The sequence below is a fragment of the Myiozetetes cayanensis genome, unplaced genomic scaffold (genome assembly GCF_022539395.1).
Source record: "Myiozetetes cayanensis isolate MyiCay16 unplaced genomic scaffold, myiCay2020 scf26, whole genome shotgun sequence".
NCBI lineage: Eukaryota > Metazoa > Chordata > Aves > Passeriformes > Tyrannidae > Myiozetetes > Myiozetetes cayanensis.
This window is the reverse complement of record NW_026087477.1, coordinates 840273-867881: the sequence shown is the minus strand read 5'-3', so window position 1 is coordinate 867881 and position 27609 is coordinate 840273. Positions and strand designations below refer to the sequence as shown.

Below are 27609 nucleotides of genomic sequence, written 5' to 3'. Positions count from 1 at the left end.
ACTTTGGCTGTCCTCACATTTCTCCCCTTCAACTGGGAGAGAATCTCATGGACAAACTCAACTGGGGGAGTCTTGGGGCGGACACAAAAAGTGCTCCATGGCTACAAACAAGCACTGACCCCATTCCTGTGTTTCACCCCTAGGTATAACCTGCTCCCGAGGATCATCGAAGCCAAGTACTTGGATGCCATGGATGCAGAGCACTAAAGGGGGGCCCTCCCCACGTGGAGCAGCAAGGACAGCCAGCCCTTTTGGAGCGGGAACAGGTGGCTTTCCCGAGGCGCAGGACAATCCCACGCACTTCTTTCCTTCCCCACTTTCTCTCCGCCCTAACGTGGCAGTGCACGCCTGTCAGAGACCATGGGAATGCTGGAGCGTCCCAAAACCCGCCTTGGACTTGGGAGGACGATGCTCTTTGGGAGCTGTGAGGCGAGCAGGCTTCATGGAAAACGCTACTTCCCACATCCCAGAACCCCAAAGATCAGCATGTCTGTAGGGTTGGAGCATGGATTCAGAGCTGTCACGTGTTCCCTTCTTTTCAGGGTGGGGGGGAACTCTCTCTTTGTGTTATTTTTAATGCACCACATCCTATTCTTCCCTTCAACAACTGACCCTTCTTTTTTTGCAGAGTGCCAGCCTTGTCCTGGCCCTTGAGTTTCAATTTCCCGTGCATCCAGTTATTCCCAAATGGGGTTTTCAGGGGTGGGATGGCCTCGTGCTAAACCACTGATGGCAGGAGAGGTTTCTGACCACTCCTCCAGATTGGTGGGTTTGGAAACAGCTATGATATGTACTGATAACAATCCCCAGCTTTGGGTGAGTATTTAATTCCTACAAAAGAGCTGGAAACGTTGGGAGATCGGGCTCTCATGGCCACGTTGATGAAACCACAGCTGGGTCTGAGCTATTTGGGAATTATTTCGGATTTTCTGCCGTTCCTTCTCGGTAATCAAACCCAGAATTGTATTTTTGCACAACTGCAGCAATTTTTTTTCCCTTGCACTCTCAGAGTCAGATACTCGTCCCAGGGCAGTTGGGTCATGGTTGCATATACATATGTACAGGAGTGCCTATGTGTACATATATACAGATGGATTTGTGTATATATTTTGCATAGATATACAGATAGGGCCTGATCCTTTCCAAATATCCAAAGTGTTTTGTGCAGTCAGTGTTTCCCATGATTGCACTTGTTCTCTGCTTCAGTGCTGCTTTTTCTCATTTGGAGATATGGTCACTTTTTTTTTTTTTTTTCCCCCTTTGGAAGCTGCTCAGTTACTGGTTTTGTCCATGTGTTGCTTTTATTCAAGGTGTTCCTTTGCTTCCTCCTCCCTGTGGCTTGAGACCTATTCATCGTTCTGTCCTGATGCTCCAACATGTGAATTTTGCATTTAATTTTCATGTACAGAATCCAGTGAAAAGTTTTTTTTCCTCTCTCGCCTAATCAATATTTGTTGGTCATTTCACTGTCTCTGTTTTGTAGCTGATCTCCAGATTCCCACACACACACACTCTCTCCCAGATGTTATGTTATATTATATTTCTGGATGAATCGAACTTCTGCTGTCTTTCATAATTCGGGTTTATTTAATTTTGCTTGTACTACGGTCAGGTTTGGTTGGTTTTGTTTTTTGGTTTTGGAGTACTGTGAAACAAGCTGCCCTTTGGTGTTTTCAGAGCTGCACATCACAGGTCACGGGTGGAGCCTTCAGAAAGTGGTGGGCCTCGATAATGACCCCTCAAAGCACTAGAAACGGGGGAGGGAGGAGAGCGACAGAAAATGAAATGCAAATGTGTCAGCACAGAGAGGTGTTCATTAGCACTTGCTTGCCCGGTAAATGGTGCAGAGTTTTTATCAGTGGGGGAGGTTCCTCCCACCCCACCCTGCAGTGAGGGAGGGTGTCAAGCTGTGCTGGAACTAAAACTAAGCCAGGCTCAAACCGCTCAAGATTTGGTGTATTTGCACTAAATTCAGGGGGTATTTAACCTCCATGTAGCACTCAAGCACGCGTGCAAAACCAATTTATGTCCTTTTTTTACCAAGCCCTTCACCTCTGTGTTGAACCTGGATGGAGGAGGGCAGTGTGGGAGTGGTTTTATTTATCCCTGAGGAATCCCGGGGCAAGGCCCTCAGCTCAGCAAGCAGAACATCAACCACGTGTGATGTTAAAACCGTGACCTTCATGTGGCACCATGAGGGGCTGCTGAGGAGTCCCAGGGTCAGGAGGGGCCACCCCAGAGCGGGTAATTTGGCTCTGAGTCACCCTGAGGGGGAGCTGGGGCTGTGTCTGACGGGGGCAGGACAGCAGCATTGAACCTGTGAGTGATTTCTGACGACTCTTCTCGGTGTTTCCCGGCTCTTGAGTCACTTCAGGGCTGAGCTCACCGAGAGCTGTTGAGTAGGAACAGGGGCAGACAGGACTGTGGAGGTGCTGAGAGCGTGTCTGATCTCCAGTCAGCAGAAGAAGGGCAGGTGACAGCCAGCAGCTCGGGACCTGTCGGCAGGCAGGGAGTGCAAAGGCCCGGTGAGGCTGAAGGAACGCGTTTTTCCCACAGATGTCAAAAGATTTAACCAGAGCTGCCATCAGAAGCCTCATCCTGTGGTGGAGTAAAAGCTGTAAAACACACGTGCCCTGGGGGAGAATTTGTGGTGTCTCTGCTCTCCACGGGGGAAGGGAGGGGGAGGAAAGTCACCTTGTGGGGTGGTTTAAACCCTGTTTCGGATGGTAGAGCTGGAAGAAGGAGGGGATGTGCCCAAGGGAATGTGGCTTTGGTCACTGTGGGTCTTGCCAGAGGAAAGAGTTTTGAGATGTGCCCTGCACTCCCCACTTAAAGGACCAAACCCACCCCTGTTAAAGCCTCCTTGGAAGGCCCCAATTTCAGATGGTGTCAGATGTTGCCGAGATAATGGAAAATGCAGGTAGCAGGGAGGGTTAAATATCCATCACAGCCCTTGTTTATGTCTTTTTATTTTGCTTTTACCGGTGTGACTTCAGTGTTTGTGTTTTCTTTGTAGCAGCAGTAGGGTTCTGTTTTGCAGGGTTTTCATTCTACAGGGGCCAAAAAAAAAAAAAAAATCAACTGATGGGAAATGGCCACAATTTGGGATGGGGGGGAGAAATGTGCTGGCTTAGACTGGTCGAACATTTGGACCCATTTCTCCAATATATGGGTAGAAAAGGGAGATGTGTGGAGGCCTCTCATCTCCTGAGGGGTTGTCATGATCCTGCAGAGGATTATTTTTTAATTTTTTTTTTCCATGCCTTTTCTCTTCTCGTTTGCTTCTGGTTTTGCAGACTCAAAGTGCAGGCGTTTCCAGGAAGTGGGCTGACCAGGGAAGGAGGGTTTGTTCAGAGTTGATTGAACACTTTAATACTTCTGTGAAGGTTGAGACAATTAGAATGTAAAAGAAGTTTTATTATAAGCTCTTTATATACGCACAATGCTCTGTGTAACTGTTGCCAAAGAACTGGGGTGGGAGGGATGAGCTGCTGGGAGAGCCCACGGTGTTCCCCTGGGACCACAAAGGTAGGGAAAAGCTGCTGGGATGAGTGGATTTGTGGAAGTTACTTTTTGACAGCTGCCAAAACGATCAGAAACCGGGGCGGGGAGGGAGAATAAAATTCTGCTCTCAAACGTTGCGGTTTTTGATCCTTGCGTTGAATGTAGGAGCGAGAATGAGCTCGACAATTAAAGTTGGATTTATACCTGAACGGTTTCCTTGGTCTGAGACTTATTTTGTTGCCTTCAGAAATAATCTTGACGTGCTCTGTATGGAAATGGATGTGTTTTCTCCATGTAAGTTGAGGGAGGTTGGTGAAAACACGGAGTGCTGAACAAGCAGGGCAGCACTTTGGGGATTGCTTAGGAAGCGAATCTGACAACTCCACCAGCAACAACCCCCAGACTCCCAGGAGTCAACATGTGAAGCTGTTAATAAATGTCAAGCTCTGCTTGGATGTGCATCAGTGCCCTGCTGTGAAAGGGTGGGGATGGAGTGAAGGAATTCAGCTGCTTTCCTGCTGGAATGATCCAAGATGAGCCCCGATGACTGTGTGGGATGTGACACCTCTTCCCAGTGACCTGTGAGAACTGGGATGCCCTGAACAGAGATCTGGAAGATGGTCACACTGGGGTGGTACTGCGGGTCAGAGGGTCCTCCCCTGTTTTTTCCCACTCTGTGTCCCTCCAAGCATCTCCACTGTCACTGACACAGGTTCATGTTCCTCCTTGATCAAGCTTTTCTTTTTATTGTTTGTTGCGTTCTGACTGCCCTTTGGAGCATTTTACGTGCCTGGAAGTCTGAAGGGCAGAACCAGGCTTGGCTCAAGCTCATCTCTTGTGTCTGTTCCCCCCCTAACCCTCAGCTCAGAGCCATTTGCTGTCATCTCCTGACCCGGCTCTTCGCTTCCCCAGCCCTCCCTCTGGAAGCTGGCTCTGGAATCTCCACCATGGAAAATGCTGCCCAGGTGCCACCTGGGGAATTTTTCTCTGGAGAACTTGAGCAACAGCGTGGCAGTGGCAGCTCCCTGGGGCTTGCTTTGCCATCCCAAGGAATTCTGCAGGATTCGTAGCTCTCCAGCAGCTGCACTTTCCTCTGCTTCTCTTCAGCTTTCATGGCCCAGTGCTCCAGTGGGGCTGTCCAGGCTTCCAGAACAACTCCAGTGGACAGAATGGGATGGGTTTGCCCTGGTTTTTTGTCTCTGTGTCGAGGCCTGTGCCTGTCAGAACAGTCTCCTCTCACTGTTTTCATATCTAATGAAGGCATTTGAGCACCAGACCCCGGCCAGTGCAGCACTGGCTGCAAAGAGCAAACCCTCACCACGCTGGGAGGAGCAGACAGAGGAGGGAGTTGCTGGAGCACATGGAAACACAAATTAGCACTTTTTTTCCTCTTACAGCTTCTGTGTGCTTTCCTCTCACACCCCAAGACAATCCCTGGCTGTGTCTCTCCTCCTCCCCTCGCACAAAGCGCTGCCTGAGCTCGGAGTCGCTTGGCCCCGTTCCGCTGTCACATTAAATATTTAAGAGCCTGTCCTGCCTTCTGCTCCCCATCTGCATCCCTGCTGCAGGGAGCTGCTGCCTTGCAGGGCTTGAAGGCTGCACCTCCTTCCCTGGGACAAATCCCTGGTGCTGTGAGAAGCCAGCAGGGCCCCTTCTGTGCCCACAGGTGGGGAGGGGGGCAAAACTCAAGGAGCTGGAAAAACAAACAAACAAAAAAAACCACACACAAAAAAAAGGAAGCTCTCTGGCAGTGAAATATTTGTGTGATGTGGAGGTTGCAGAAAATCATATTGGGGAGCAGTTCTCCCTCTGCCCCTCAGCAGCAATGGGTGTCTCAGTGTGCCTTTTTTTAGGTAAGTTTGACTCTTTGGGAGTTGTGTTGGTCACCTCTCTGTTATGTGAAGCATCACCTGATTCTCAAATTTGGGACCAATGGCACTGATTTCAAACTGCAGCCCCAGGTGAGTCCCAGCCTACCTAAGCAGGATTTTAAGGGATTCATGGAATCACAGAAGGGATTGGGTTGGGAGGGACCTTCAGGATCATCCAGTTCCAACCCCCTACCATGGGCAGGGACACCTTCCACTAGCACAGGGTGCTCCAACCTGGCCTTGGACACTTCCAGGGATCCAGGGGCAGCCACAGCTTCTCTGCCCAACCTGGGCCAGGGCCTCCCCACCCTCACAGCCAGCAATTCCTTCCCAATATCCCATCTAAACCTACTCTCAATTTGAAGCCATTCCCCCTTGTTCTCTCCCTCCATGCCCTTCATTGCTGAGATTCCTTTGCCTCCCCAGGTGTGATAGTTTTCTCCACAGGGTTGGGTTTATTTTCCAGCATCTCCCAAGATTTCTTTTTTTCCCTGGATAAATCTTTCTGTGTTGGGTGATCAGGAGGTTGCTAGGAACGTTTTGGGTGATGGAAAGCCCCAGATCCTGTTCAGGGAGACCTGGATACTGCACTTCCTAAATCTCCTCTCCCTAGTGCTGATTTTCCAGGGAATGATTTCTTTGGATAAGAGTTGCCTGTGGCTGGGGGGAGGGAGGGAGAGGGAATTTATTTATTGTATAAGGAAACTCCTTGTTTAAAACCAAAATAAAGAGAAATTATGCTGTTCATATATTTCTACTTTGTGCCTAATCAGTGTCTTTTGTTCAAACCAAAAATCCCAGCATGGCTTGGACTTCCCTCCCTGTGCAGTTTGAATTTCTCTGGGGATATTTGTGTCATTCCTGACACTTGGAGCATTTGAGGATCTCAGCTGTGGGTGCAAGGAACACACATCTTACTTGTGGGAGGCTGGGGAGCCAAAAAAATGGGTTGTTTCATCATTTAATAGGGAAGGGTAAGAAATAATTGCACTTTGTACCTGATGTGGTGTATCCTGAGAGCATCTGGAGCTGGCTCTGCCTTCCTTGGCATCATCCAACCCAGAGATGAGCCCTGCAGCCCTGTTCCTTGTCTCCAGCCACTTCATCTCCCCAGGCCCTCTGGGATTGCTCTCCCAGCTCTGGTCTCCATCAGGAGGAGCTGCCCCCGAAGCAAGGGTTGGTGACCCTCATATAAATACATGTATAAATATAAAATAATACAATATACATGGAAAATAGCAGGCCAAAGGGGGAAAGCAGCCTGTGTGGTGCTGACCTTGGAGGGCTGCAGAGCACGTGGGCAGCCTCAGATTTTTGGGCTGTGAGGTGTTCCATGCCCTGCCAGGGGGGTTGTTGGGACGTGCCCGTCCCTGGGGCTGGGCAGGAGCACTCAGGTTGTGTTTGCTGCACCACTCTTGTACCACCCCGGTGAGAAGAGAGGAGAAATGTGCTCAGGGGAGGCTCAGGAGCTGTTCTTGCAGCTCTCTGTTGCTCTTGCAGGGTGACTGGAGAGCTGGAGTGTGTCCTATCCAAGGCTATTCCCTCCTGGACGTGCTGGAGATCCCGAGACCAGGATGGAATTGTTGGTAAGAAGTGGCTGTGCCCCCCTCAGACGGAGCCTCCTGGGAGATGTGGGGTCACCTGCAGGTCCGTGGTGCCCCTGTGGGATCTGCCTTCCTCCCCTCCAGGAGGGTCCCTCCCCCGGGTCGCTGCCTGGAGCCCAGGGATAGCCTTGGAAAGCTGGGAATGCTGTGCAGCACCGTCGGGCTGCAGGGAGGTGGGACCGGGGGCTCAGGGCTGCACCGGGACTGGGAACATGCAGGAATTCAGCAAACCCCTCGGGGGGAGATGCTGAGGAGCGGGAAGGAGGTGGGAAAGAGGTGTTTGTCACCTTCTGGATGGCACTGCGTGGAATTTTAGCGGATGAGCATCTGCCTGGCGGGGAGATCACCCTGCGAGGTGCCAAGTGCCCCCGTTCAAAGCAGATTCCCAACAATAATTGGTCTAAATGGCAGCGCCGTTTGGTGCGGATTGGAGCTGGAGAAGGAAAGGGTCAGATCGGGACGCGTTTCCCCCCCCCCCGACCACGTCCTTCCTTCCCCACCGGGACACAAATGGGAAGCTCTGCCAGGAGCTTTGCAGGAGGACCGAAATGTGCGTCGGCCACAAATTACCATGGATAAACCGTTCCAAGAGGAGCCAGGCTCCAGGGGGGTGGGCTGGGGGTTTGCCCTGTGCCATGGCTTGGTGTGGAAGGCACGGGAAAAAGGGGTTGTTTAGGGGGCTGCCTCTTCAAACCGCTCTGAGTTCTTCAGAAGGTTTCCCTGCTCGACATCCTGCGCCGGTTTAAACTGGAAAGGGGGTTGGGATATTCCTCCCTGCGCTTCCCAGCCCTAAAAAGGACTGAACTGCCTCCCTGGAGTGTTCCAGGTCTGTCACGGCCCCAGGATGTGCCACTGCAGCAGAGCTGGTGAGAAGGAACCCCTTAACCCCTGTCCCCTGCATTTTGGGGGGGGGATCAGGAACCCAGAGATGGACCAGAAGAGAAGGCAGCAGAAAAAAAAAAAGCCATGAATTGAAGCTTATTTATTTATTTGTGTTTGGGGTGGGGGTTTGTGGTCGTTTTCTGGGCATCACTTGGCAGCCCCGAGCCCTCCCGGGCACCGAACCCCGCTGTTTTCCGGCAGGGATTTAATGTGCTGAGAGCAGGTGCCATCTAGGGGACAGACAGCGGAAGACAAGGAGGGGTTTCACTCCCAAACCTGCAGTTTTGGCTCCGCCACACCAACCCACCTGCACGCCCAGGGGCTTTGGGGCCGAGCACGGAGAAACCCAGGCTCCAAATGAGGAGTTATTGGGGGCATGGCTCGATTCCTGCTCATCCAGCCCCGAACGCCGAGCAGAAAGCGTAAATCACGGCATGCTTTGGGTTGGAAGGGGCATTAAGGATCATCCAGTCCCACTCCCAGCCATGGACAGGGACACTTTCCACCAGCCCAGGTTGCTCCAAGCCCCGTCCAGCCTGGCCTTGGACGCTTCCAAGGCATCTTCCTTCGTGCAGCAACCGCTGTCCAAAGCCACGGACCAGAGAAATCCTCAGGGAAGGTTTCTCTTCAGCGCTGAAATCACAGGTGGGATGGAGCGCTGTGGGCTCAGGCTCTGTAGGCACAGGTCACGTTTCCAGCTCCAGGTGGGCCACGATGTGCTGCAGCAACCTTCCCTTCTCCTGCTGCTCTCCACAGGGATGTATCCTGCTGGCTTTTAAAGAGAGGTTTTGGCCAGAAGTGCTTGCTCCTCATCACCCACTTGTCTCCCTCAGCAATTCGGATGGTCCAAAGGTGTAACAGGACAAGCAGAGAACCACAGGGCCATGAAGGTTGGAAAAGCCCTCTGAGATCATCAGTCCAACCATTCCCCAGCCCTGCCAAGGCCACCACTGCCCCCTGTCCCCAAGTGCCACATCCACAGGGATTTTAAATCCCTCCAGGGATGGGGATCCACCACTGCCCTGGGCAGCTGGGCCAGGGCTGGACAACCCTTTCCATGAAGGAATTTTCCCCAATATCCAGCCTAAACCTCCCCTGGCACAGCTGGAGGCCATTCCCTCTCCTCCTGTCCCTTGTTCCCTGGGAGCAGAGCCCTAATGAGCACTAATGAAACCAGCTCATTAATAAAACTCTGGCAGATGGGTGACTACAGGTGTGAGCCACAGCTGCAGGGTCCAAGGGTTTGTGTAGGAAACTTCAGCTCAATCACTCATTTCTCACCTTTTCCTCTCCTATTTCAGGTTTTTGTGTTGTTTTTTGGTTTTTTTCTCCAACTTCATCATCTTCCCCCTTGGAAATCGTTTTGGCACCACAGGAGGAGCTGCAGGCCAAAAGTTTCCTGTCAGGGGCTTTTCCCCCTCCACCTCATCCCCAAAATGTCCTTCCTGCTTATCCCCATCCTCCCTTGGGACAACCCCCGCCGTGCAGGACATCGGGATGAAGGAGCCAGCACGTCTTGCCCTGGATTTATCTGCGGGGGGGCACAGAGAAAACTCCTCGAGAGCCCTCCTAGGGAGCCAAAAGTTGCGATTTCAGCACCCAAAGCCGCCTGTTGTCCGTGCAGACTCCAGCAGAGGGAGCGTGGCTGCCTGGAACGGCATTCAAACCCTCTGCTCGTCGGCAAATCCTCCTTTTGCAGATGAACTGTCAGGATGTCTCCTTCGGATGGCGTTTTCCGGTGACATTTCCAATTGCTCCCCATCTGCTCCAACAGCAAAACGTATGGGGAGCCTTTATAAATAACTGAAAACGTTAATTTTATGATTTTTTTTTTTCTATTTTAGGGAGGTGCAGTAAATAGAAAAACCGAAAAGCCAACTCAGAGCTTGAAGTCACAGGTAAATCTTTAATTTATCCGTGCTGGCTTGGCTTTTCCCTTCATGGGAACGGGATTTTAGGCAGAAAGCCCTTTGCTGGTTGGATCCCCGGGCTGAAATCCTTTGGCTGCTGATGTCACCGCTATGGGGTGGGAAGCCAAAGGGATGGGAGGATGTCAGGAGGAAAGGTCACCTGGGCTGAGGACTTCACACCAGGGAATAGGGACAGGGAAGTGTCCAAGGTCAGGTTCGACTGGCCTTGGAGCAGCCTGGGCTGGTGGAAGGTGTCCCTGCCCATGGCAGGGGAACAAGATCATCTTTAAAATCACTTCCAACCCAAATCATTCAGTGATTCTACGAGATCTTGTTCTGGTCCAGCCAGAACTGTTCCGCTTAAATGCCATAATTTCTTATTTGGGGTCTCTTCTGTTGTCCTTTTTAAAATCACAGGCTGGTTTTTGAGGGCCGTGTGTGGTTCCTGAAAGCAGGGAGAGACAGAGGGGCCTTGGAGTTAATGAGATCTCCCAAAATTTGCATATTAATAACTGTGCCTGTTACCTCGCCGTCAGACTTAATAGGGCGTAATATTAACAATTAATTGTTAATAAAAGAGCCACTTTGTGGTCATTTGCACACGGGAATGGAGTAACGTGTCTGGTGGAGAACAGTGGGAGGGCTTTGCTCCCCTCTCCCCTGCTGCAGATGGAGGGGGAAGCTTTTTGGGGGTTTTTCTGTGCCTTCTGCTCCTCCAGCTTTATTTTGGAGGACAGTTTTCCTTGGGGTTCATCCCTGTGGCCCCAGTAATGTCCCTGCTCCTCCAATTCTGTGCTCCAGTCCCCTCAGCCAGAGGAAGAAAGCTCCAGTTCGTGGCTGAGCTGAGGCACAGTGGCCATTTCCTCCCCTAATTGCCATTAAATGCAATTAGTGCTTCCCAGTGCCCCAGAAACAAGTGTCTTAGCAAGGTCACCGTGGCCTGTGGCTGGAGAAATGCTGCACCAAGGGTTTCAGCCAGGAAAAATAATCATTATTTGAAGTCTTTCTTCGCACAAAAATCGGCATTTTCCCTTCTCTCCTCGCAGAAAATCAGAGGATGTGCCCTAACAGTGCATGTCCCACGAGCTGGCAGTGGCTTTCTGCTTTTCCTGTCTTTGCAGGAATTCTGTTGCTCCCTAAGTTATGAGAGCAGCTCATTCCCCTGGAAAAGTGGGGAAAAAAAAACCCCTCCTCTGGAGCGCCCAGACCCGCAGGAGGTTCCAAAGGGAGGAGCTGCGTGGGTTGTATCCTACAGAACCGGGGCTGGGATGGGGAACTAAGGGGATTGATTAATGCTGCTCCCTGAAGCTCCTGCAGGATTTTGAGGCTCTGCCACGAATGCCAGAGCAAAGGGCCCCGTGAAGTTCGTCCCCTCCATGAGCACCTTCTCTCCTTCCTCCCTGCCAGGACTCTGCCTGCTGTTCATAATCCCAGGGGGAAAAAATCCCTCCCTGTCTGTCCTTACTAACGCACAGGAGCTGCTTGCTGGGTTGTTCTCCCAAAGGCAACCTCCAGGAAGCTGGAAAAACCCCTCCTGCCCGTCTCCCACCTCGGATCCTTCCTGCCAACCCCTCTCCCAGGAGGGAGGAGGGCAGGAATTTGAAGCTCGGGCAAAGATTGATTGTCTCCCTGAAATTCTCCCGGCATCTGGCCACGAGGCTGCCCGAGCTGGTCCTTAGGGGGTGCTTTCCTTTTGGGGTGAGTTTGTCTGGGGTTTTGAGACTGCAGAACCCTTCATTCCTGCCGCGGGGAATTCTGCAGCTCCCCTTTTCCCCTTGGAAAGGCGGGATGGATTCGCCTGCCAAACATCGGCGATTTCAGACCGGCTGAAGGTCTGAAAGCTCCCAGGACCGTGCAGGGACCGGGGTTTGCAGGTTTGCATCGGTCCCAGCCCACCTTGGCACGTCACTGCTCTTGAGGGGCTGGAAAAAAAAAACCAAACAACCCACCTGTAATGGAAAAAGATAAAAAAAAACCGGGAGCTCCAGCACGTCCTGCCCTGGTGAGGAAGCTATTTTCGCCATCCTCCCACGCACGCTGCGAAGCTCGAGCAGCGAAGGAGAAACCCCGGCGTTAAGTACAGCCTGAACAGCCCTGTTTTAGCTCCCCGGCGCTCCCCTTGCACATGGACCTTTTTTCCGGGAACATCTGCCCCAAAAAATCCCTTGGGGGTGGCGCCAGCTCTGACCGGAGGTGATGCAGAGCTTGGCACCGCCGAGATTTAAAGGTGTTTTCCCCATCGTCAGCCATCCACGCTGTCCCCGGGAGGGCTGGAGGGTGCCAGGGTGCTGGCACAGTCATGGGATGGGCGAGGGAGCTGCTGGCACCGGGGATGAGATTCCCGTCTTGCTCCTGAAGTGCTTAGCACGGGGCAGGGCAGCGGGAATCGCTTCCCGAGCCCGCAAACAGCTCCAGAGCCGCCTGCCTGCACCTCCCCCGTCCGAATTCCAGCATCCCGAGGCGGGCGGCGTGGGGTAAGGGGAGAAGCCCCACACTGTCCATCCCCGAGGGAACTGCCCTTAGGAGCAGCCAGTGCAGGCAGGAGATGTCCCTGCTCCGCATCGTCCACCCCGGCAGGAGCAAACAGCGCCCTGCCTGGTGCCCTGGGCTGAATCACCGGAGCGATCCCTGCTCCAAAGTGTCCATGAAACACTCGGTGGAGAGGGAAGTGGATGTGGATCTTTGCATGTTGTTGCCTGGTTTGTGTATAGTCCTTGTTTCCATGTTCCTAGGGTAAGGGAAAGGCTCATCTTTAGGGATCTGCCTCTCCCTGGCTGTTCGCTGCTCCCCAGCGCGGAGCTGAATGAATGCAGGACCTGCTACGCGCAGGAGGGGTTGGAAAACACATGGAATGGGGAAAGAAACCCTCTCCTGCAAAATAAGAATGAAAAAAACCCACAGGGAAGTGTGCTCGGGAAATAGCCTTTCCCCGGTGCCCCTGCTTGCTGGGATCCAGGCTGCTCCTCCTGCCTCGCCGCGTTCAGAGGCATCTCCTCAACTTCCAGCCTTTCCCTCCAGATCCTCCCTGGCTTCCCTCCCTCTCCCTCTCCCTCCCATCGCTGCAGGATCCAGCCCAGATCCCCCCTTTCCCGCTCTTTGCTCCTCCCTGGGGTCGGAAGGAGCCAGGGACCATCTGAGTCCCTGCCCGGCAGAGGGAGGGGAGGGCGGGAGGAGGGACCGGCGAGGCGGGGAGGGGACAAGGATGCTCCGGGGGTGGCTCTTTGCTTCCTCGCCTGCCCGGAGCTCGCAGGGGCTCGCCTGGAGGATGTCTCACCCCCTCGGCACAGGTAACTCTGGGACCCCCATCACCCCAGCCCGGGGTGGGATGCAAAAAGAACGACGGGGTTGCGTTCCGGCCTCGATTGAAACAAAATTTCGGGGGAGGGGAAATGGGGTTTGAAACAAAAACCAACCAGCAAACAAAAAAGAGGGTGCAGGTTGTGCGTGATGCTCGCAGCGCTGCACGGGGGTGAGCCCTGCCCCAAAGTTTCCTTGTGGACGGCCGGGAAACACTTCCAGGGGTGGATTCCCGGGTGGCAGCCGCTCTCCGCGGATCCCTGCTGTGCGCGGTGGCGATGCTCAGGCTCCGGGAATGAGCTGTGGATGTGGACTATGCGTGGTACCCTGGGGGGAGGGGAGGCTGCATGTGATGGATCCGCTCCCGCCGCGATCCGCAGCTCCCCACGGCGCTCCCGTGCCTGTGGATGGCTCCGTGTGGCCGTGCCGTGCCATGTGCGTGGATTTGCAGTCCCGGCTTTGAAGTTTGTGTGTGACGCCCGCGGCAGAAGCAGCCGGCGGGGGGTGTGGGTGTGGGTGGATGTGCCCACACTCGTGGCTGTGACTTGTGCTGTCGCATTAACCCCCCGAAATCCACGTAGGAGACGGTGCGTGTGGCTGCCGGGGATTAAATGTATGGATGCAGAGAAGTGCAAGCCCGGCAGCGCAGCTCGGCGGTGGCACAAAATCCACGGGCAGCTCCCGCCCTTGCCTCCCCGGGAAAAGCGCGGGGATGACCAGGGAGATGCCGCAGGCGGCTCGTGCTCCCTTAAAAGTGGAGGGGAGCCTTCTCCAAACCTCCCCCGGCAAACCGCGCGTCTTGAGGGAGACTTGGGAAGCGGCTCCTTGCTGAGCACGTGAGATCCAGCCGCAGCTTCGGGAGGCGAGAGCCTGGGAGGTGGAAGGGGAGGGAGAGGCGAGGGCGGTGGCGGTGGCGAGGAGAGAATATTTTATTTTCTCAGCGCGTTTGTGACAAAAATGCTCTGGTTTGTGCTTGCTGGAGGTGCCGCTGCCGGGGCGAGTTCAGAGCATGCTGCTGAGGGCCACCCCCAGGAGGTTCCTGGAGCAGCACCTTCTCTTCGTGGAGAGCGCAGAGCGGCAGCGCCCGGCTCGGGAATCGCTCCCGAATCCATTCATGACTGAGGAACCCCCGGCCGAGCCGGAGCTGCCGCCCTCCAACCTGACCAACGCGACGGACTGCGGCGAGGAGATCCTGCTCTATGGGGACACCGAGAAGGTCGTCATCGGGGCCGTGCTCTCCATCATCATCCTCATGACCATCGCCGGCAACGGGCTCGTCATCATCTCCGTGTGCATCGTCAAGAAGCTCCGCCAGCCCTCCAACTACCTGGTGGTGTCCCTGGCGGCCGCCGACCTGTCGGTGGCCTTCGCCGTCATGCCCTTCGTCACCATCACGGACCTGGTGGGGGGGGAGTGGCTCTTTGGGAAGGTGTTTTGCAACGTGTTCATCGCCATGGACGTCATGTGCTGCACGGCCTCCATCATGACCTTGTGCATCATCAGCGTGGACAGGTAAGGGGGCGACGAGGCACCCGCGGGGGGGGTCACCGGGCTCCCAAATGAGGGGTGTTGCTGGAGGCTGAGGGACGCTGGAATCGTGTTCCTGGGTGGATTAGTGTTCCTGTGTGTGTTTTCCAAGTGGCTTTTTTGATAGTGAATTCGGTGCCTCAGTCCCTCTGGAAGAGCTGGGCTCACAGGTGGTTTTCCATAGGAACTCAGTGCCTCGATCCCTTTGGAAGAGCTGGCTCAGGGTGCTTTTTTTAAAGTAACTTCCCGAAGTTACTTCCTCATCTTCCCCCTTTAGGCAGCTGCTTCACGTTGTTCTTTCTTGGCTTGAGGAACACCTGTAGGATAGACCCACCTGACCTTCTTGCTGGACCATAAAACTACTCAAGAAAGCAAAAAAAAACCCAAAAACCAAAAAACAAACCACCCAACCCCAGGTGCACTTTGAAAATCCAGGTTCCAGGACTGCTGGAGCCAGTCCTGTGGGATGCTCTGCTGCTCCCTGGACCTGTGCCTGGGCTGAGGATGTCAGCAACTCCCCCCCTCAGCCCATCCCAAACTGGGGGTTAGCCCAGTGAGTGCATTTGTGAGGATTTTCTGGCTTCAGCTCCCACACCTGGGGCTGGGAGGGGAAGGCTGGGCCCTCCTGGCAAACTGGCAAGGCTTGGGCAAGTCAGCACCTTGTGGGTCTAATTATAGCAGCCCAGCCTGCGTCACGAGGGCCACGGCGCTGCCGAGCCGGGGGGCCAGGCCTGACGTGGGCTGGCTTTGTCAGGGGGTCAGCCTGGGTTTATCTGGCACTGCTGAGCTGGGCTGGCTTGTGACAGCGGCTCGGGGAAGAGCCACACGCCACGAGGTGTCCCTCCAGCTGTGCCACCTCCCTGGTCACCTCCCCAGGGGTGAGAAAGGGTGACGAAGCAGAAAGGGCAGAGCAAGCCCCGCTGCTCGGTGGCACCCCTGGTGAGGCGACAGCAAGTCCTGCTGGGGAGCCCTCACTGACAGCAGGCTCTGACAGCAGGCACTGCTCCCCTGAGAGCTGCCCTTTGCCCCTCGGCCCTGAGCAGCCCCGAGCTGCTGGTACAGAGCAAAACTCCTACCAGGCCACTGCAAGGTCCAGCTCTTCTGCTGAACTCGCTTTATTTTAATAAAAGGCCTTCTGGAAAAAAAAAGCAGGTGCATTCTGAGCTGACAGAAGCCTGACTGTGTTGGAGGGAAGGGATTAAATGCAGGAATGAAATATGTGAATACTTCCTCCTGATGGGTGAGGAGCAGGGAAGCAGCTACACACTCATCATAGGGCTTTGCTTAAAAAATTTCTCTTCCCTTTCCTTTTCCCTTTCCCTCTTTCCCCTTTCCCCTTTTCCCTTTTCCCTTTCCCCTCCCTCTTTCCCTTGGCTGTCAGCAACTCCCTCCACTCCATTTGAAGTCCTCAAAACCCCTGGTTTATCCCAGTACATATATTCCCTTTCCTTTCCCTTTCCTTTCCCGTTCCCATTCCCATTCTGTTCCCTTCCCTTTCCTTTTCTTCTTTCCTTCCCATTTCCTTCCTCTTCCCCTTCCCTTCCCCTCCTTTCCCAACCAAGTAATCCCATCCCATCTCACTCCATCCCTTGGAGAAAGACTCTTCTGAACACACAGACAAATAGGAACAGATCCTTCCCCAAAATCATTGCAATTGATTCCATTCATCCATCACATCTCCCCTTCCCAGTGTCACTGCTCCTGTGAGCAGATCCCTATCCAAGGATTGACGTCAGTTTGTCTTTTCCCATTAAACTGGGAGTGGGCAGGAGGTTTCTGGGGACACCACTCGTGCCAGGGCTGATTCCCAGGGCGGGCTGAGGGCCGTGGGGAAAGGCAGCAGGGAGGAAACTGCTCCTTGTAGGATGGGCAGGAATTGCTCAGAGGAAACCCCTGGATTAAATGGGAGCAGCCCTGGGATTGCTCCAAGCTGCACTCACAGGTGGTACAGCCAGGGAGGATCCCTGTAAACTGGGAGACAAGATCCTGTTCCCGCCTCACAGGGTGCTCAGACACCTCCTCCTCTCTGCTGCACCTCTTGTTTGCCAGGCAAACCCCACCCCAACCCTTCCCCTTCCCTTTCCCAAGAGGGAAAAATCCTTTTGGGATGTCAGAGAGGAAGAGGGAGCTGCAGCAAAGGAGAGGATGGAAGCACCAGGTGGCTTCAGACCAGGGCGAGGGAGGAGAACCCTGGGTCACAAGAGGCTGCCCCAGAGCCTGAAAATTCTGGCACAGGCTTGAACTTGAGGCACAGGAACAGCACCCCGGGCACTGTTTGCTCCCAGAGCCTCATCCCCCCCCGATGGGGCAGTTGAGAGGTTGGAGGGCAGTTGTCCAAGATATCCAAGATTTCCAGCTGGGCAAAGAGAAAACCAGCAAAGATGGTAACTGGGGCAGAGGGAAGGGGGGACAGTCCTGCCAGCTCTGCCCATGTGGGAGGAAGGGGATGCTGCAAGTGCAGGAGGGCCAGTGGGCTCTGTCCATGCTGGGCCTTGAGGAGGGAATGGGAATAATTGGGATGTGCTCTGATGCACCAAAGAGGAGGAGGTGAGTGGGGCGCTGTCCTGCTGCTTTCTGCCTCAAGGATCCCCAGGAATGGGCTGGGATTTGTGGGGATTATCCCAGGGTAGTACCTCGAATACCCTGTTGCTCCACATCAACCCAATACCCTCACTGCTTCCACAGGCAGTGGATGGAGGTGGATTGAGGATCCAGGATCACGCCTGGATCTCCACCTCCTCCTGAACTGGGGATGGGCAGGATTTTTGGTTTAACCCTCAATGGAAACATCTCCAAAAACCCATCTCTGTTCCTCTGCTGGTGCAGCCACAAAGCTACAGCACCGGGACAGCTGAGTTTGCAGAGACCCCGAAAACTCAAGGGAGGTTAAATGGTTGTGACCTCAATTCATCAAAATCTGCAAGGAAGAAGGGGGAGAGCGCTGTTGCTTCTGGGAAATACAAATATTTCCCCCAGTTCTGCCCTGAAAGCCAACTTGGTCAGCACTGTCAGGCAGCTCCTGCCAAAGAGGAGGTTGTGTTTTTATTGATGGCTGAAGTGTCCTCATATTTTGCTTAGCTTAGAAAGAAAAGAGGCTTGGTTTGCCCAAGATGATGAGTACTATTAAAATGTAGGCTGCTATTATTGATTATTAATGCAGAGCTCTTCCTAAAAGCCTTTTCATTGAAGCTGGGAGAACCAATCTTGTCTGGAGTGAGATTTGATTGATTTCCTTTGAAATCAAAAAAGAAAAACGCTGGAATCATCCATCTTTCCCTTATATTTTTCTTACGTAAAAGCCTGCCAGTGTTACAGATTCTTTAATGTCACAAACCAGAAAACAAAACAGTGACAACAAAAAAAAAACCCTCTTTGGCTGCTCAGCTTTTGATGAAACTCTCCATAAAAACGCCAAGCAGCTGACAAAAGGAGCTCCCCAGACCCCACATATCACTCCTGGTTTTCCTGGCGGAGGAAACAGCCTCCATCCATTTCCCAGGCAACCCTGCTGGGGCTCTCCCGTCTCCCTGGCAAGTATTTTCCGCCCAAAATCGGATTATATGCTCCGAATTGGGATCATCCTCAGAGGAAGGACGCCTCCCGAAAGCCAGTGGGATGAAACCTGCCCCAGCATTTTGCTGGATTGCCTTTCCCGTGTCCTTCATCTGAACGTGTCCCAGGGTGAGTGAATCCCTGCACTGGGCCTGGGATGGATCCCTGGGATGCTCCCACCAAGGCAGATGAAGCCTCAGGGAGCTGCAGCCTTTTGCCTCCTCAGGATGCATCAGCTTGGAAATCGGAGAAGGAGCTCATATTTGGCTGCAGGGGAGGCGTGGAATTGTGATAAAGCAGCGTGGCCAAGGAAACCCCAGTTCTGGGCTCATTTGTCCTCACTCAGCCCCTGTGAGTGGAGGCTCATCCCTTCCCGCTTCACCAGCTGCAGGATGGAGAAAGGGGCATGGTGGCTTCCCACTGGCAGAGGGCAGGGCTGGATGGGATATTGGGAAGGAATTGCTGGCTGGGAGGGTGGTCAGGCCCTGGCACAGGTTGCCCAGAGAAGCTGTGGCTGCCCCTGGATCCCTGGAAGTGTCCAAGGCCAGGCTGGAGCAACCTGGGCTGGTGGAAGGTGTCCCTGCTCATGGCAAGGGATTGGAATGAGATCATCTTTAGGGTCCCTTCCAACCCAAACCAGTCCATCATTCCCGTCGAGTGTAGAATAAGCTGCACAATCAGCTCAGCGCGGCGGGGAGGGAGCCCTGCAAATCCCCCTCAATCGCTGCTCTGGGAATTGCCTTTTGTTACCCGATCGCCGCTAAACTCGATCGGCGGCAGGACACACCCCCGAAAAGAAGGGAATTCAAAGGCAGCCCAGCTCAGTTCGAATTGCTCTGCGTGTCAGAGCCATCTCGGCTGCCCTCCCTGCTGCAAACACCGACCTGTTTTGAGGTTCTTCCTTCTCGCACCGAAATTAAACGCGAAGACCTCAAACCGGCCCCGTTTCCTCCGGCGGCGCCGGCTGGAGGCACCCGCAGATGAGACGTGTGAGCCTTGCCCGCTCTTTAAATCCTGTCACCGCTCCTTCTGCTCGGCTGCAGGGTAAATTCCTTGAAGTTTCAGCAAATCCCGGGCGAATCGGCTTCCAGAGAAAGCCGGCAACAGCAAAATAAAGGATGTCACGCAGCGCAGCGCTGCTTGGTTTTGCGAAGTTCTCGGCTCGGGTGAGCAGAGGAGCGGGGGGGTTTTGGGGTGGTGATTTTGGAATTGCAGCAGCAGGGCAGGGTTTTCTCCCAGCCTAGGGAACATCCAGGTCTCCTCCCTCGGGTTCCACGGGGAAGCTGTGGCTGCCCCATCCCTGGAAGTGTTCAAGGCCAGGTTGGAGCAACTTGGTCTAGTGGAAGGTGTCCCTGCCCATGGCTTATGGAACCTCATTCCATGAGATGGTCTTTAAGGTCCCTTCCAACCCAAACCGTGCTGTGATTCCGTGAACACAGATGGCCGTGGAGAGTTTTTGGTTGGGTTTTGTAACTAAGATCGGCTCCAAAATATACAGAGGAAACCAGGAAAAGAATAATTCATTCAGTGAATGAATTCAAATTCATTTTATCAGGGAGTCAGAGGAGAATACTTTGGGCTCTGAATTGATTTAGCAGTCAGGAAGGGAGGAGAAATTAGATTTTTTTTTTTAATATATTTTATTTCCATCCTCTAATCTTGGGGGAGGATCTGGAAAAGGGAAATCATCGGAGAAGAGAAAATCTCCTAACACCTACAATGAGACTGACTGTCAGGAAAAAAAATGATACAAGAGAGGTAAAAATCTCTGCAGAAATGTTCTTTTTTTGGCAGAAAAGCCTGTTCTTCCCCTTGAACAGCTCTCAGCAAAACGTGTCCACAGAGCTGCTGTTCCCACTGCCCCTCTGGGCTGACACCATTTATCCAAGAACAATTAAGAGGTGATGTGACCCTGCCTAAAAATGCCTGCAAATGCCTGACAGCAAGAGATTTGAATCAAAAAGGCTGTGACAGGAAAGAAATCCATGTGACCAGCTCAAGGTTTTTGCTGGACTGATTGGAACTGAGTGGCAGGGAGACAATTTTCCAGGGGAACATTGGCTGACGGTGGCCAACTCCCTGCTGATTTATTGGATTGCAATCAGAATTTGCCAGCCAACAGTGGACACAATTTCTCAGTCACACAAACCCTCTCAGTCAAGAGTGGGGATGGTTCAAATTTACACCCTGTAACGTAACCAAGAGCTCCTTTTCTCCAGGCTGAGCCCCCTCAGCTCCCTCAGCCCCTCCTGCTGCTCCAGCCCCTTCCCCAGCTCCGTCCTCTTCTCTGGACACTCTCCAGCCCCTCAGTGTCTTGTTGTGAGGGCCCCAAAACTGACCCCAGAAGAGTCCATCACCCCAGTCCATCTCTAGCTTTGCTTACAGTGCTCCTCCAGGCACGTCCTTAAGTCTTCCCAAAGGCAAGATCTCTCCTTGATCTCCTCAGGGGCATCTCAGCTGCAGGTTGTTATTCCTTTCTGGAGTTCCCAAGCTGTCTGGAAATACAAGAGCAGGGTGTTGTCCTTCCCACTTCCCACTAAGCACTGCTATGGATCTACTCATTTCATCCGGAGTCACTCCTGGTTTATCCCACCCCACTCCTGGGTGTTTCCCTGGGAAGGGCAACAGTCTGGACTGAGTTACGTGCCATGGATGGAAGTAGTTGAATATTCTCTGTACAGAACACTTCTGGTGGGAAAATTAGTTTTTTAAGGCATTTTTATTCCTCCAAACTAAGCTTTTTTTAAAGCATTATATTCCCCAGGAAACCACGTGGAGTTTGAACTGCGCTCGGTTAAATGACACCTCGAGTCATGGATTCCCCTGGATCCCTGGGAGTGTCCAAGGCCAGGCTGGAGCACCCTGGGCTGGTGGAAGGTGTCCCTGCCCATGGCAGGGGGTGGAACTGGGTAGTCTTTAATATCCCTTCCAACCCAAACCACTCTGTGATTCCGTGATTCTGCCCATGGTGTGGTTGCAAGGAGGTGGTGGGGAACGGTTCAATTGGGGTGTTTAGGCAAGTGAACATTTTCGTTTATAGAATTAATTTCTTGTCCCTTCTGAGGGCCAACATTTTTATTAGATATTAGGAAGAAGTTCTTTACAGAGAGAGTGATCAGACATTGGAACGGGCTGCTCAGGGAGGTGGTGGAGTCACCGTCCCTGGAGATGTTTAAAGACAGACTGGTCGTGGCATCGGTGCCATGGTCTGGGTGACAGGGTGGTGTTGGGTCACAGGTTGGACTCGCTGATCTCAGAGGTCTTTTCCAGCCTAGCTGATTCTGTGATTAACAGCTGATTGGGAACCAACTCCCCCCTCCACCCAGCTGCACTCCCCCCCTAACTCCTTGCAACTCCTCTCCCGTCCAGGTACCTGGGCATCACCCGCCCGCTGACGTACCCGGTGAGGCAGAACGGGAAGCTCATGGCCAAGATGGTCTTCATCGTTTGGCTCCTCTCTGCCTCCATCACCCTCCCTCCGCTGTTCGGCTGGGCCCAGAACGTCACGGTGGAGCGGGTGTGCCTCATCAGCCAGGACTTCGGCTACACCGTCTACTCCACGGGCGTGGCCTTCTACATCCCCATGGCCGTGATGCTCGTCATGTACAGCCGCATCTACAAGGCGGCCAAGGTGAGTGCCGAGAAGCACCGCTTCATGAACCTCCCCAAGCACTACGAGGAGGAGGGGGTCTACTGCCTGGAGGCCTCCGGCCGGGGCCACCACAGCTCCCGGCGCACCAAGGCGGCGGAGGAGTGCGCCACGCTGTCCAAGCTGCTCCGGCAGGACAGGAAGAACATCTCCATCTTCAAGCGGGAGCAGAAGGCGGCCAGGACCCTCGGGATTATCGTGGGGGCCTTCACGTTCTGCTGGCTGCCCTTCTTCCTGATGTCCACGGCCCGGCCGTTCATCTGCGGCGTGCGCTGCAGCTGCATCCCGCTGCGGCTGGAGAGGACTCTGCTCTGGCTGGGCTACACCAACTCCCTCATCAACCCCCTCATCTACGCCTTATTCAACAGGGACTTGAGGACTACTTTCTGGAACCTCCTGAGGTGCAGGTACAGGAACATCAACAGGAGGCTCTCGGCCGCCAGCATGCACGAGGCACTGAAGGCCACAGAGAGGCACGAGTGCATCCTGTAGGGCCGTGGCCTCTCTCCCAGTGCCTGACCAAGCGGCTCCTGCCTCTCCATTTCAGGTTTCCTCGCTTCTCCTGCCCTCCTGGGGGCTGGCAGAAACCATTTGTGCCGTTGTTCTTCCCCCCTTCCCTGCCAGACATCACTGAGCCCCTTCCCCTCGCCCTGTGAGGAGCCGTGGCTCTCCTCACCTCGGGAACAAGTGGAGGGAAATCCCCTTGGGAACAGCCCTTTCCTCTCACTGTGTCCAAGGTGGGGGGTGAAAAGCCATGAGCCAGACTTTTGGGGGGTGGGGAGTTCAAGGTCTACCAACTGTGGGCAACTCACACCACCTTTCTGTGCCTCAGTTTCCCCATCTGTTATTTAAAAAAAAAAATTGAAAAAAATAAAAACAAGGAAAAGAAACCCTCCCAGCCAACCAAACATTAAAAAAAAAAACCTCCCTAAAAACTTGATAAGACTGTGGCTCTCCACCTTCACAAAGGGCTCTAAGGTCTGTGGAGGGCACACAACACGCGATGTAAAGATGACATTGGCTGCACTTCTCTCTGGAGCACCACAGCGGCTCCGCTGTACGATCCCAGCTCTCCCGCCATCCCAGCTCACACGGACTCTTCCCACGGATGTAATTGCATTTCACACCCTGAGCTCACGCCCGGGTTTGCACGTCAGAGCAGTAACACCCATGGCCCCGTTCCCCCTCACACTGTGGCACTGCAGCGCTCGGAGGAGACGCCCCTGCAGCATCCAACACCAACGGAGCTTCCTTCATGGTCGGATGGCAAAAAGTCCCGTGGCCTCCTCGTCAGGGCAATGACCAGCGAGCAAAGACAGTTGTGTTTATTGGGTTGGACTCTAATTCATTCCCAGACAAGCGATGTGTGTTCATCATTTGTGGCTAATTGACTCCACAAAAGCACGCTTTGGTTGGCAACAGACAAAAACATGTAATTTCCCTGACAGCTTTACAGTGCTTCAGTGTGACGTCCAGCAAGCTTGAAAAAAAAAAAAATACACTGGATGATGTATCTTTTTTTAAAGAAAAAAAGAAAAAAAAAAAAAAAAAAGAAAAAGTCTGGTTTCCTTTTTTTGTTGGAGACCCTTTGGTCTCTTTGACTTTAAAGCGTCTCTTTATTTTTTATGTGGTGGTGGCTTCAGGTGTCTTCCTGCAGATCCTCTTTGCTCATGATCAACCTCGTTGTGTCAACCTGGCAGCCCCACAGACCTTTGCCTGTTTGTAGATTGATCACTGAATTGTAGAATCATGGAATGGTTTGGGTTGGGAGGGACCTCAAAGACCATCTTGTTCCACCCCCTGCCATGGGCAGGGACACCTTCCACTAGCCCAGGTTGCTCCAAGCCCCCTCCAACCTGGCCTTGGACACTTCCAGGGCAGATGATTTGTGCTCCAGTTGTTGAATGTCTCCTGTCCTGGGTTTTCTTGTCAAAGCCAGACTGTTCAGAGGCTGAGGGAAAGTTGTTTCTAGACCTCCCCTCCCTCCAGATTTTCTTCATCAAGCAAGAGTGTGTGAGTGGTGGGAGTCCCATCTCTGGCAGAAATACAAGTGTGATGCCTTAATCCATATCTGGGCTGGGTGTTGGATGTCTTGGCTGAGTGCTGGTTTAACTTCTGTGCTCTCACTTCTCCTCTTTTTACCAGCCATTTCTATCCTGGCTCATTTCACACTTGCTTTTTTTTCTAGAAAGATCTGCAGTTTAGACTGGTAATTCACAGCAGGCAAACTGGCTCAGGCCCACTGGGAACGTTCCAAGGGACTGAGAGGCTGGACACAGGGACTGCAGTGTGTGTCCAGATATTCTCCAAACTCCTGTCCTCACAGACAGAGCCAGAACTGCACAGGGGAGGAGCAGAGGAGGTTGGAGCTGCCCAGTGGGTCTCCAGTGGGAGATACTTAAACACCAGACAGCAGAGAGGTTCGAAGGAGCACACAATCAGGAGCAATCCTAAGGGTGTGGCTAGAGCCCTGCCTCACCTGCTATTCCAGGCAGGAGCTCTCTGAATGAGAGTGAGTGGTTTTTGCTAAGGGTTTTGACAGCTTTCCACCCAATCTGCCTGGTTTGTTACCTACAGCTGTGTGTCGGTGTGGGGCCATCGTCCCCTCTGACACAACATCTTGGCAGCAGCTGTTCCTGCTGCTGGTTCTGTTCCTGCCACAGGGACACGAAGCTCCTGCAGGCTCCCATTTCCTCCCTGGGCTCCTGCAGCTCCTTCCCTGCCACGGAGCCCCCAGTGCCCTTTTGACAGAGCTGTCTGGGTTAGAATTAACCAGCTGCGAATTCCAACCATCTCCTCGGGATGTGAGAGCCCCAGGCCAGCCCATTTCACATCCAGCACGTAACAGGAGCCTGGTTGTCCTGCTGCAGTGTATTTATTTACATGCCCGAGGTCAGAGTGGCACCATTTTACTTATTTTCTGTGTTAGGAATTCTAAAACTGCCTTCAACAATTATAATCTTGTTTAATTCCACTTAACACCCCGGTGCTGATCTCCAGCACTGCTTAAAAGGGTGCTGCAAAAGAGCTGTGAAACCAGTGTTTGAGCTTTTAAAATTGAATCAGGCAAATACTGCTTTTTTTCTGGTTTGAGGGTTCTTCCAGAATAAAAAACAGTAAGGGAAAAAAATATGGATGATCCAAACCCCACAATTCTTCTCAGCAAGGAATCGAGCAAAATGATTTATTTGCCTTTAAAACTCCCAGTGTTTTCTTTGACTTGGAATTGAATGTTTTGTTGCACCCAAGGCTCATCTGATAATGTTTTCCCTTATATTTTCATTTGAAGCTGTAGAAACATTTAAAAGAAAAGCTTTTTCCCAAGAAACCACTCCAAGAGTTTGCACCCAGAAATATTTAAACACAACAGCTTCGCTAAACCCAAACATTCTGCTCAAAAAATAACGAGACGGTTTGTGGGATTTCCCCCACTAGTCCTTGACTCAAGCTTTGAGACATCAGCCTAAACTCTTGCTTTTTAACTCCCCAGGATTAAATTGTGTTCAGGTTGGATAAAATAATGTGCATCCAAAGACACCAAGGCCTTTTCCACACACGAGTGAGCACCAACCATTTAGTTAAGCCAGTCAAGATCCTCGTAGATGAGCCACTAAATCACGCTGAAAATGCTCTGTGGGGTTTGTTGGTTTGCTTATTTTCTTTTAATCAGACAGGAATCAATGCATTTGGCGTCTGCAAAAACAAACAAAAAAACCCCAAACCTGGCTTTAAATAAATCTGAGCCATTTTGAAGCTGATTTTAGCACGCACACGTGGGCCTAACGAAGCTGTGTGAGGTCAAAGAGAGATTGGCTCTAAAAGAGTCCATGTTTAGGTAAAAATTGTGAGCTCAGGGAGAAAATCATCAATTTAAGAGGAGAAGAGGAAGTTTTCATGGACAATGAGGAGTCCCAGCAGGGCAACAGCAAACACAGCGGAGAAGAATGAGGAGCCTCGGGCAGAGAAAATGGAACTAATTCAGGCAGAAAATGAGTAGGTCTCAAATCAGCTTTTTTATTCCGCTCCCTGTGCAAGGGAAATCCATCCAGGGATTCAGGCAGAGTGATCTGGGGGAGAAAAGGCAGTTTTGACAACCCCCCCCAGGTGGGGTTTGCAGGTTTTGGACACCAACGTTGGGCAAAGCCAGGCGGGCTCAGGTCGAGATGATCTGGATGATTTGTGTAGTTTTCCCACTCAAACACACGTAAATATTTATCTCCTAATTTTATTTTATTTTATTTTTTGGCAAGACAATCTACAGATCTCCTACCTACCACGTGGAAAAGCTTTTTCTGTTTGGAGCCTTCTGAGTCACATGTCAATAAAACAGAGTCAGCCCCACGACACTTTCCACCTGTCTTCTTATGTAAGAAATGTGTTTCCTTTGTTTGTTTTACTGCCCTTTTAAGCTGGACACGTTTCATATTCACAGTGCAGGATCTTCAGTTGCCTGATTCTATCTCTTTTCTCCCTCCACTCTGAGATAGAGCTTAAGCAAAAACCTCAAAACACCAAATGAACAGGCAGGTCACTGCTGAAAAGTCATTTTTAAGTCACAGTCAAGGCAAAAAATGGATATTTCACAAAAAAAACCCCAGAATGGTTTGGGTTGGAAGGACCTTAAAGATCATCCAGTTCAAACCCTGCCATGGGCAGGGACACATTCCACTAACCCAGGTTGCTCCAAGCCCAATCCAACCTGCCTTGAACACTTCCAGGGAGTTTTTCCAGCCATTTCCAGCCTTTCTCTGCTCTGCTCTGGTGATTCCACATATTTTTTAAATGACAAAATCTTTTCCACATAGAACCTATAATCTCAGACCAAAAAAAAAAAAAAAATCAAGAAGAAAGCTGGAGCACAAAGATGATGTTACACAAATGCCTTTACCTGAGAAGAACTGAATCTCTCTGGCAAACACTCAGTTTTCTTTAGCTCTCTTGGGCTGCACTGATACTTCTCCCTGGGTGGGTTTTCCCTTGGCCTCTTGGTCACCTGGGTGGGCATCGATTTACAACCCACAAAAACTCTCATCTGGGTTGTTTCCACAGGTTTTTATTTGAGATATCTGTCCTTCTGTGGCAAAGGTATCACAGCTCCCTGAACAAAAAACACAAAATGGGGGAAAGGCAGCACCTCCTGGGGTGAAATAACCCCAGGAAGGGTTTTGTGGCTCTGTGATTGAGCGTGTGAACCCAAGAGGTTGAGTCTGGGGGAGAAGGAGAAGCTCACAGGTGGTGGCAGCTGGACCAGGGTAGGATTTGCTGATGATGGACGTGAATAGAGTCACTGGGCAGGGGATGTGGGGAAGGTCAAGGTCGAGTTGGATGGGGCTTGGAACAACGTGGACTAATGGAAGGTGTCCCTGCCATTGGCAGGGGTTGGAACTGGATGATCTCTAAGGCCCCTTCCAACCCAACCCAACCCAACCCAGGGTGTGATTCTATGAGGTGGAGGTGCACCATGGCTCGGTGTCCCAGGCTGGGTGGGAGAGGAGCTCTCTCTGCAGCCTAAACCAACACAAGGTCTGACACCCAACCTGAGGGAGGACAACATAAATACAGCTGAGCTCTGACTGCTGGAGAAAAACCTCACCTGGGTAGTAAAGCAGCAAGAAGAACCATCCCGGAGACAGCGACAGAGTCAGGATCTATGGATACCATTACACCCAGGCAAGCCCCCAGCATTTCTGTGCTAACCCTGCTGTGTTTCAGCAACAAAGGGCTGGGTCCACAGGCCTGAACCTTCCCCTCCAAGGCAGCCACATCCCACACCACTTCAGATCTGCTCAGTCCTGGCAGCCTCCACGTTTTCC

At 52.6% G+C, this 27609-nt stretch overlaps 2 protein-coding genes and 1 long non-coding RNA gene across 5 annotated transcripts in view; all 3 read left to right on the top strand.

Moving 5' to 3' along the window:
- The window catches only part of SLC4A11 (solute carrier family 4 member 11), a 95039-nt gene extending 91376 nt beyond the window's left edge, over positions 1-3663 (top strand). For all 3 annotated transcript variants that reach the window (XM_050321033.1, XM_050321035.1, XM_050321034.1), the window contains exon 20: positions 144-3663. In XM_050321033.1, the coding sequence (XP_050176990.1) occupies positions 144-207 (64 nt within the window). In that variant the 3' untranslated portion in view covers positions 208-3663. The remainder of the gene's footprint in view (positions 1-143) is intronic.
- The window catches only part of LOC126642991 (uncharacterized), a 223037-nt gene that overhangs the window by 91871 nt on the left and 103557 nt on the right, over positions 1-27609 (top strand). The gene's annotated exons all lie outside the window — the stretch shown is intronic.
- LOC126642974 (5-hydroxytryptamine receptor 7-like) lies at positions 12971-27238 on the top strand. Its single transcript, XM_050321066.1, has 3 exons — positions 12971-13058; positions 14051-14580; positions 21517-27238. The coding sequence occupies exons 2-3, from the start codon at positions 14078-14080 to the stop codon at positions 22286-22288; spliced, it is 1275 nt and encodes a 424-aa protein (XP_050177023.1). The 5' UTR covers positions 12971-13058; positions 14051-14077; the 3' UTR covers positions 22289-27238.